This window comes from Myotis davidii, unplaced genomic scaffold (genome assembly GCF_000327345.1).
Source record: "Myotis davidii unplaced genomic scaffold, ASM32734v1 scaffold743, whole genome shotgun sequence".
NCBI lineage: Eukaryota > Metazoa > Chordata > Mammalia > Chiroptera > Vespertilionidae > Myotis > Myotis davidii.
In genome coordinates, this window is record NW_006296221.1 from 1,675,220 (window position 1) to 1,686,630 (window position 11,411).

Below are 11,411 nucleotides of genomic sequence, written 5' to 3' on the forward strand. Positions count from 1 at the left end.
TGTAATTCTTTAAGCAATAAAAAAAATAAATTAAAAAAAAACACACAAACTTATAGCTAGAGGACAAACTGACAGCTATCAAGAGGGGGGAGGGGTTGGGAGGCTGGGTATAAAAGGTGAAGGGATTAAGCAAAAAACAACAACAAAAAACCAACCAAACAAACAAACAAAATAACCTCATAGACACAGACAACAGTATGATGATTACCAGAGGGAAAGGGAGTTAGCAGTAGGTGAAGAGGGTTAAGGGAGAATAAACGGTGAGGAAGGATTCTTGAAGTGGGGTGGTAAACACACAATACAATACACAGATGATTTATTATAGAATTGTACATCTGAAACCTATATAATTATATTAAGCAATGTCACCCCAATAAATTAAATAAATATTTTTTTAAATTTAAAAGTATTAAAGGTTTGTGTGATATATGTCAGGTTTATTTCCTTTAGTTTGTATCAAATATCTCACTGAAAATGCACAAAATACTTAAAAGCAAAATAATGAAGTCTTCAGTAAAATCTAATTGCTCAAGATATACCAATATAATATGTATATTTAAGTCTGTATTTTTGCTATAACTGGCATTTATTTTTATTTCTATAATTTTTTCTGCTTACAACTCTATTGAGGTATAATTCATACATAATATAAACTTCACATATTAAGTGTACAATTTGATAAGCACTAATAGATGTTAAACCTTCACCCAAAAGTTCCTTGTGTCCCTTTGCAGTCCCTCCCTCCCTCTACCCACCCCCAGGCAATCACAGTCTGTTTTCTGCCATAGGAATTTAGTTTGCTCTCTTTGGAGTTTTATAAACTGGAATAAGACAGTATGTTCCATTTGTGTGCAGCTTCTTTCTTTTTTTAAAATTTATTTTAAATTCTTCACTCAGTTTTTTATTTTTTTGTTATTTTTATTGATTTCAGAGAGGAAGGAATGGAGAGGGAGAGAGAAATAGAAACAGAGAGAATCATTGATCGGCTGCCTCCTGCACGTCCCCTACTGGAGATTGAGCCCGCAACCCAAGCATGTACCCTTGACTGGAGTCGAACCCAGGACCTTTCAATCTGCAGGCTGACACTCTATCCACTGAACCAAACCGGCTAGGGCTGTGTGAGCATTTTAATCCCCTCTGTGATGCAACCCAATGCTTCTTGCTGGGCACCTTGCTTTATTCCAGCTTAGGATAGCATTAAAGAGGAACAGAGGCAGGCTCCCCATTGCCACATAAATGATCTCCTTACTGCCAAAACCAGTTTCCCCTCCATTCCCTGTTGTCCTCATCTACTGTAATTATTGCTATCCATCACCATCCTTTCATTTTTTTTTAAAAAAAAAGTGTTTGTTTTTTAATGTTTTTGTTGATTTTAGAGAGAGAGAAGCATCGATCGGCTGCCTCCTGCACACCCCCTACTGAGGATCGAGCCTGCAACCCGGGCATGTGCCCTGACCAGGAATTAATCCTGTGACCTCCTGGTTCATAGGTCGACGCTCAACCACTGAGCCACACCGGCTGGGCCATGCATATTTTTAAAAATGTATTTTTATTGATTTCAGGAAGGAATGGAGAGGGAGAGAGAAATAGAAACAGAGAGAATCATTGATCGGCTGCCTCCTGCACGTCCCCTACTGGAGATTGAGCCCGCAACCCAAGCATGTACCCTTGACTGGAGTCGAACCCAGGACCTTTCAATCTGCAGGCTGACAGTCTATCCACTGAACCAAACCGGCTAGGGCTGTGTGCAGCTTCACTGCTTCTTTCACTCAGCAGGATTTTGAGATTCATCCACATTACTGCCTATATTGAGTTTGTTCTTTTTATTGCTAAGTACTATGACTATGAAGTTTTAAATTTCTTTGATAAACACTAAAAAAAATAGAAACTTTCTAGAGTGATGCCATGGCTTTAAGTGATGAGAACACAAATTATAAGTATTGGAGGAATTTTTTTTTTAACTAGTTGGAACTTTCTCAAATGTATAGACTGCTTTAAACCAGTAAAACTATTCTGAAAATATCTCTTATCCAAATATTTAAAATTATATAAAAATTTAAAACTTTTGTCAAAGTCGACAAAAATTTATCTAAATTCTATTCTTCTGATGGTATTATGGGTCTATGCAGTCCATTATGTGTACACTAAACCCAGATTCTTATATAAGTAGTACATTTTTTTAAGTTCAATGTATATGATGCACAGGTAAAGCACACATATTCCATAGTACTATATGTCCTAATACCGATTCAAAAGACTCAGAGAAAGAAGTGAATTAGTAATATATAAACATGACCCAAAATACCAGAAGCCTTTATTACATAAAAGCAAAATAAAACTGGTCCTACAAAAAATTCTCAAGCTCTATAATAAGTATGGTACCAATCTGGTATCATTCTATTCTAATGCAGCATAAAAAAATAAAGTTGCATGGAGATATTTAAAAAGAATAGAATTTAAAAAATACTAGTATAAACAAGGGAAAAAAAGGAAAAAGATGAAGAAAAATAAAACACAGAAAAAGGAGATAAAAACCAAGGATCTGAGGGAAGGAAATGAGAAAATTATGAAGAATAACTTCAAGGAATCTTTTACAGAAATTGATTGTGTGTGTGTGTGTGTGTGTGTACACATATATAGGTATGTATTCTCTTTAAATCTCCTTACCTTAATTTCCTTTCCATTTCTCTTCTTTTCATATTTGATTAACCAATTATCATTTCCCCTGTCTTTCAAAACAGCAAAAATAAAACAAAACAAAACAAAAATCTGTTACTATTTTTTAATGGGTATCATAGCTTAATATCAAGGGGAAAAATATAGTCAGTCACTTCTTGATTTTCAACTGTCATTGGTTATCAGTGACATATATTTATATATTAAAGCTCTAATTTAACACAACAAAAATGTTACAAATTAAAAAATGTTAGCTAACATTTATGTGCATTTACTCTGTGCCAGATATTTTGCTAGTGCATATATATATTTTATTGACTTCAGAGAGGAAGGGAGCGGGAGAGAGAGATAGAAACATCAATGATGATAGAGAATCGACTGGCTGCCTCCTGCACACCCCCTACTGGGGATTAAGCCTGAAATGCAGGCATGTGCCCTGACAAGGAATTGAACTATGACCTCTTGATTCATACGCTCAACCACTGAGACACACAGGTTGGGCAACATATATTAATTCATTTAATTCTCATAACGACTCTATGAGGTAGATACAATGATGGTCAAAGCTATTAAATCAAGGTTATTAAAATCAGGGATAATTTTTCTCTGCCTTAGAAAGAAAAAGCATCTAACCCCATTACCAGGAGCATGGTAATACTCTCACCTAATGTCTATACATGAGTATTCTAGACTCTACACTAATTTTAACTTTAACCTAAAACCATATTAATTAAGATTTTAAATCTAGAAAAGTACATATTATTTTTTGAGAAATCAATATAAATGAGTGACTATTTGAACCTGTGGTTCTCAAACTTCAGAGTGCAGCAGAATTACCTGGAGGACTTGTTAAAATACAAACTTCTGGCCCCGACATGCAGTTTCTGTGCCAGCAGGTCTGGGGTGGGCTACTAGAAGATGCACTTGTAACAAGTCCCCACATAACACTGACCTTGTAGGCCAAGGACCACATTTGGAAACCACTGTGTTACATTACCTACATCACTGCTCCCTTCCAGTGCATAAAAAATTAAGAGTTTAATGTATTTATAGGCTATACTAAGTTATCTACAGTCAAAATAAGCATCTAAAATAATTTATACAATCAAGTATTAATTATTCATATTATGCAGACAGCATTTCTGATAACTGGCTTTGTCCAGCTGCCAAGAAACACCACACTATGGATAGAAACTGATCATGATCACCAGGACAGGAGCCTGCTTTGAATCAGGATCTCCAATTCTGCCAAACGGGTCATCTGCATCTCTCTTTTCGAAGGCAGATAAAGAAAAAGTGGCCTCAAGACTTCTGCATCAAAACCTTATGTCTTTGATTTGGATGACAGGCATTGAATACAATTGGAAAGCTAACAAGATTTGACTGAACAAACGAGAGAACTTTAATACCTGTATTTCTGATGATGTAATCCAAAATCACTAATCTTTCAAATTGCGACTGAAATTGTTTTCTAGTATTCTCAGGCAAAGGGTCAGCTTCAAATTTCCTAAGCCAAAATTCGGCCTCCTTGTAACCTTCAACAAATAACTGAAAGGAACCAATCTATAATTTTAAGAACTATAGTTAGAAAAGAAAGTATAAGAACGAAGGGATTATTTTTTAAATTTCTCAGCAGTATCATAAAATATATAAACACAAGAAAAATAGAAGAGTTAACACTAATTTAGATAAGCCATATTTATCAAGAACACTAATTTTACACACTAATGCTAAATTATCACATAAAGAATACATAGCACATAAAAAATGTTTAAAGAGCATAGCAGCTATTTTAGGATAAAAAGCATTTCTACTACTAAAATTATTGTTGTTAACATTAAAGGAAATACAAATTTTAAATAGCACACAACAGCCCAGCCTGTGTGTGGCTTAGTGGCTGAGCATCGACCCATGCACCAGGAGGTCACTAGTTCAATCCCCAGTCAGGGCACATGTCCAGGTTGCAGGCTCGATCCCAGTGGGGGCACGCGGAAGGCAGACAATTGATGTTTCTCTCACATTGATGTTTCTATCTCTCTGTCTCCCTTTCCCTTCCTCTCTCAGAAATCAATAAAAACATATTAAATAAATAAATAGCACACAACACACAGATAAGGGGTGACCTAGTTGGCCTCATAAATACAAACAAATCACCACAAAGAAAATCTATTTTTTACCCTTTCTTAACAATTTATGGTCTTCTTGTTGGCATGAAATTTTAATGATTTCCTAAAGGTTTTCTCTAAAGTACTGATAATTAAGTCCTACTAGTCATAAATATGTAAATAATATTCTTTTTTAGTCACATTTATTTTAGCATATCCAAGGAGTAACAGGCTTTGTAAAAATTTTCCAAGTCCTTGCTTACTTGGAGTACAATTTTAAAAATAAGTTAGACTGACCATGAATTTTTATTCGAATTCTTTTATCTAGATCAGCGGTTCTCAACCTGTGGGTTGCGCACCCTCTGGGGGTCGAACAACCCTTTCACAGGGGTCGCCTAAGACCATCGGAAAACACATATATAATTACATATTGTTTTTGTGATTAATCACTATGCTTTAATTATATTCAATTTGTAACAATGAAATTGGGGGTCACCACAACATGAAGAACTGTATTAAAGGGTCGCGGCATTAGGAAGGTTGAGAACCACTGATCTAGATAAATGCACATCTGTAACAACAAAACTGCAGGTCAAACAAACAAAAAAAACCCCCCTAGATCTTTTTCTAATATACCTTTCTCATTAACCCTTCCTACCCTTGCTTAGCTAGCTGCTAATCATCCCTTAGTTTTATTTAAAAGTGGTAAGAAAAACCAAAAGCTAATATGTAGTGAGTAAACATAGTTACTACCATTTACTTTTGTATGTGCTACGACTATACCAAGTACTTGACAGAAATCTCTTTATTTTATCCTCACAACCCTAAGAAGTAGGTTCGATCATTCCCCCATTTTATAGAAACTGGGGCTAGGAGAGTAAGGAACTAACCTCAGGTCTCAGAACTAACTGATAGAGAGGCTGGGAGTGAAATCTAAGTTTGACTCTGGATCTGTGCTCTAGCCATTATTTTATAAAGCTATAGATGCAACCTCCTCTTGCAAACATTCGCTAATCCTCCAAAATGGGTTACATATCCCTCCTCTATTCTGAGTTCCCGGCACTTACTATTTTGCATTGAGACTGCTTCTTTACTTATTAATAACTTTGAAGATGAAAAAATTGTTTTCTTTACTATTCTATCCGCAGCCCACAGCACAATACCTAGCACATGGAGCTCAGGTAATAGGTGCTGAATTGGCCCCCAAATAAAGCTTATCAGAGTAACTTACCTTAGGAGGGAGTCCTATTCGGTGAAATTTTCTACCTACTTTTGGCACTTTCTCTAAAGCATACTTTTTGCCTCTAGCTTTTGCACGGTCAATTGTACTGTAGTTAAATGTCTCACTGCCAAGCCAAACCACCTAGAAACATATGGTTTAGAAAAATAGTTATTAGAATTTGCATAATAATATTTATATTCATATACATTATGAAACTCACTTGAATACTATAAATTAGCCAATTTTAATCCTATACGAAATGCCTCAGAGAATCTAAAATAGAAAGGCTAAGGGATTTTGCAGTCAATTAAATGGCACATCTTTCTCTCTGAGAGAAGCAGCCTAAAATTAGCCAGTGGGAGAAAGAAGTAACAGTCTTGAAATGTACAATTAGGAATGAATATCTTGAGGAAGTTTCCAAGAAAAAAGTCTTTTGAGCACATTAGTTATCTCTACCCTTAACAGAATTTCTAGATCCCTGATCTTTACCTGCTTTTTAAAAACTAGTTCTTTTTCCTCTTTTGTTAGCATCACCTCAGCTCATGTGTGCAAGAGACATTCATTCCCTTGAGCACTTAGTGGCTCTACACTAGAATCGATTTGTTAGTCCCTCATGACTCTGAATTTCCAAAAAAGGGAGTTCAATTTTAGGCTCTGTCATTAGAAATATGTTCAGAGAACCAAAGTCCATGCTTAAAAACAAATTCTCCTTTACCCTTGTTTTTGGTACAATGCCCAGATGAAGCTTTTCATCCACTAGAGAGGCAGCAGCTTCAGAAAGGTATCCCTGGTTAGGAACCAAGCAGCCTCTGCCAAAGCAGCAAGGGCAGCAGACCTTATGAATATATTTGGTCCATTTTGGATTCAGATGACTATAAGGCTCTAAAAAAAGGTAAAAACACCAATAGTTTTCTATAGGGGAAAAAAGTAGAAAATTTTATTAGACTTCTAATATAGAGATAATAATCCATAAAGTTCATTCTGATAAATCTTCCCAACACAGACTTGGATATAAAACCCTTAGATATTAAGGGATTTAGTTCCAATCACATTTTTACATTCATTCTCATTCAACAGTCTAAAATCAATAATCCTTGGGGCTAGTGGTTTTCAAACTGTGCTCTTGAGAAACCCTGGGGAAGGTGAGAGGGGAGGTGAGGCCAGGGCTCCAAGACCTCATGACACTTAACCAGATAGACTTCCATGCCTCCTGTTTTATATTACTGGCCTTCCAACTTATTAAAAGAGTCCACTGATTTTAAAATGTCTGGAAACTACTGATGTAGATCAAACAGTTATTATTCAATATCTGTTAAATATCCAAATTATGTTATTTTGTTTACTATCTACTTTCCCATTTAATGTATATTCTAAAAGGGCAGGAACTGTTTTAGAACTGTATCCCAAGAACTCAGAACAGTACTTGACACAAGGCAGGCATTCAATCATGTTAAATTAATAAATCTAATGACAAAATGTGCTCTCTACACAGGTGACAAAGATAAAATATGAAGGTAATGACAGGCTATAGTAAACATCTATATTGTCAGATTCTCTGACCCTAATCTTTTTTCCAATTATTTTTTTATGAACCAATTTTAAGTAAATTTTCTCATTTAAAAAAAATTGCTCATGGATATCTAATAGTCTATCTTTACTACTGGTCTGATAAAATATATTCATATTAAATTTAGGGGCTGAATTATCCTTAGATAAGAAGTAAAAATCTTACTATAATTTTAAGTATGTAATTGCTTTATAATGCAAAAAGTCTAAACCACTAGTAAGAAAGTCGACAAGAACAAATTGAGGAATCAAACTTGGAATAAAGATTGAGATTGACATTACCTATATACTTAAAGCTCAAAAAAGACTTTATTTTAAATATAACTTTGATCTTTGCAAAAAAACATCTGGATGAAATTATAATCTTTATTCCTTTTAAAAAAAGGAACTGCTGGCTATGCATCATTCAGAAAGTTTTTATAAATGATAACATCGGTACTGGAAAAATTCTAGACTAAGTGGGACGAGGTCCCATATCAGCTTCTCTTTTCTGCCCTAGAATTATGCTTTGATTCATTTCACTTTCTAATGCCTTCAAACTTCAAACTTCCCAGGCTCCTTCTCTGGTTGTAATGTGAGGAAAAAATATTCCTAGCATAAAATAAATCTTTGAAAAAAATCAAGCAACTTGGAAATGCCATTAAACAGATTTTGAAAGTTTAAACTTCTACTTTGCTTGGCTAATAGGGTTAGAGACTACTGTAAGGTAAGGACTTATGATACTCAATAAATCTACAGCTGAAAGTGAGTAGATTTCAATCATTTCAATAAATGATTGAAACCAAATGTTAAAACAATAGAGAGAAAAAATAACACACCCAAAACCTGATCTTTTTTTTTTTAATATATTTTATTGATTTTTTACAGAGAGGAAGGGAGAGAGATAGAAAGTCAGAAACATCGATGAGAGAGAAACATCGATCAGCTGCCTCCTGCACATCTCCCACTGGGGATATGCCTGCAACCAAGGTACATGCCCTTGACCAGAATCGAACCTGGGACCCTTCAGTCCGCAGACCGATGCTCTATCCACTGAGCCAAACTGGTTTTGGCCAAAACCTGATCTTTACTTCTAAAAAGAAGGTGCAATCAGATTTATTAAGAAAATATCTTCAGAAACTCACCATCACTTCACATTTAAATTAGTGTTTTCCCAAATGTATGTTATATGTAGTAAGTTTGTGAAATTCTCACCCTCTTAGGATCCTTCACAAAGTAACTTCCACTTGAACCTTGAGAGATTCTTTCTGGAAGAACTCCAAATTCTATTGCTTGCTCTGCTTTCCATACAATATCAGCAAACTCTGGATCATCCAAGAATGAATTCAACTCTGAAGAACCAACATTTACTGCATTGAGAAAAATCAATGTTAATATAGCACATGAAGAAGAAGAAAGAGCAGCTAAGAAAATGCTCATGATATGAACCTGTAATATTGGATCAGGCTAATAGCATCAGGACATGAAAGTATAAAAATATAATGATTATATAGGCTGCTTTGATCATCCTTTTTCCCCTCTCTACCCCCACTTCTCTTTAAGCTTCAGGTAATGACACATGGAACACAAGATCCCTATTGGATTAATCACAGTACTATGCACAATACTCTGAACTCCTCTCTTCAGTGATTTTGTTTTCCATTCTACCTAAGTCTTCAACTTCAAGGCCACACCTTAGATTTGTTATTACCTATAATCTCTCCATACTTAAAATTTCAAGCACCTTATATCTTCCTAATTCACTCTCTCTGGTACCCCGAGCCCCCAAATTCGTCCACCCCACTGAGACCTACAAAGCAGTGGATCTAGCATGTTGCCACTGATTTTCACCTCCTTTATGCCCTTATTTCCCTCCTTGGTCAGCTTAAATTAGGGTCAATCATCATATAATCACTCTCTCTTTGCTCTCATCAGGTCACCTGGAAAACCCCCAATCCTGGTTAAACCCAACTGTCAGCTCACCAAGCCTAGGTTGAGACAGCTGAACTTGACAAGAGAAACACACACAAACACAATGCCTGGTCTCACTTGAAATCCATCACCACAAACTTCAGGTGGGTATCATGCTGCTTAGGAAACCCTAATTCCCAATGTTACTATATCAGAAGATTGGCCTTTCAGAGGTAATTCGGTTTAGATTAGGTCATGAGGATAGGGCCTCCATAAAGAGATTAGTGCACAGAGCTCTCTCTCTCCCTTTCCCTCTGCCATGTGAGGATACAATGAGAAGGTGACCATCTGCAAGGGAGGGAGAGAGCCCTCCCCAGAATATGACTCTACTGGCTCCCTTATCTTGGACTTCCCAGACTCCAGAACTGAGAGCAGTAAATGTCTGTTGGTTAAGCCACCCAGTTTATGCTATTTTGTTATAGCAGCCTGAACTAAGGCAACTCCTCTGGTCCATAGACTCTCCCACTGTACTGAACATACTCTCTCCTTTCCTCAAATTCCCAACACCTCCTCTCTCAGCAGTTGATCTAGCTTCCCATTTCACTAAGAGAAGCAATCAGAAAAATTATCATTAGCCCTCAGCACCACGTATACCCATCCACATCCTATCCATTCATCTACCACTACAGTGAACTGTCTAAGCTCTAAGATCAACTCTTCCAGTTTGTGTACTAGACCCTATCTTAGGGACTACTCCAGAACATTTCTTCAGTAATTCATCCCTGCATCAAAATTTCCCTCTCTACTGGATCATTTCTCTCACCCCCCACGTCCAATCCATCAGCAAGTTGCGTGGCTCTGCCTTAAATAAATATCCAGAATCCAACCATCTCTCACCATTTCCATTTCCACTACGTGAATCAAGTCATTATCAACTCTCACCTATGTTATTACAAGTCTCCTAACTAGTCTTCCTTTCACCCATGCCCTTTCCATATTCAATAGAGAAGCTATAGCAATCCTTTTAAAATAAATCAGATCATATCACTCCTTTGTACAAAACAGCACAACGGTTTCTTGGCTCACTTGAAGTAAAAGTACGAGTCCTTATAATGGTCCCCAAGATGCTAACCAATCTCCCTTAACCTCCACTTTAATTTCTTATCACTTAATGTATAATTTACTTATTTGTGAGCTCCAAGAAGACAAGAATTTTTCTTACCGCCAATGTCCAGCACTTTTAAAGTTCCTGGAACATAATAGCCACTAAATAAATACTTACAGAATGAATTTATTGCTATCATATGCATCCAAGTTTATAAAAATTCAAAACATAAACTTTTCTTAATTTAAAATTTGCCTTAATTCAGACAGAAATAATACTGTTATTTACTAATTTTTAAATGTTTGTGCTAAGAAAAATACTACAAAAAGGTCTACTCTAAGGGGTATATTTATCTTACTTAAAAGAATAAGTCGTCTGTGCTCGCTTCGGCGGCACATACACTAAAATTGGAACAATGCAGATTAGCATGGCCCCTGCGCAAGGATGACTCAAAAATTCGTGAAGCGTTCCATATTTTTAAAAAAGTCATCTAAGTATTTTAGTCATGGCTATACAATTGATATGCTAATTCCAAATAATTCTTATCTACCCCATGAAAATCCCTAAGAAGGAAGGAACTCTGTCTTTATTGTTCACTATGTATCCCTGAAGAGATGATACTTAATACTGAATTGAATAAATGTATTATTTAGGTGCTAGAGTAATCATTATTACCGTATTTGCCGGCGTATAAGACGACTGGGCGTATAAGACGACCCCCTAACATTTCCTCTCAAAATACAGTTTGTTATATACTCGCCGTATAAGACTACCCCCTCTTCCGCACACCTTCCACACACCAAATAAAAGGTAAAACAATATCAGATTTGATTTTAACATTTTAATT

At 36.0% G+C, this 11,411-nt stretch overlaps 1 protein-coding gene across 1 annotated transcript in view; it reads right to left on the reverse strand.

The window, feature by feature from the left end:
- PI4K2B (phosphatidylinositol 4-kinase type 2 beta) overlaps positions 1-9,003 on the reverse strand; it is an 18,537-nt gene extending 9,534 nt beyond the window's left edge. Inside the window, 6 exon segments of the mRNA XM_015568696.1 lie at positions 2,668-2,729; positions 4,086-4,239; positions 6,013-6,144; positions 6,719-6,894; positions 6,897-6,915; positions 8,764-9,003. Of these exon segments, the coding sequence (XP_015424182.1) occupies positions 2,668-2,729; positions 4,086-4,239; positions 6,013-6,144; positions 6,719-6,894; positions 6,897-6,915; positions 8,764-8,988 (768 nt within the window). The 5' untranslated portion in view covers positions 8,989-9,003.
- Between the last annotated feature and the right edge of the window lie 2,408 nt (positions 9,004-11,411).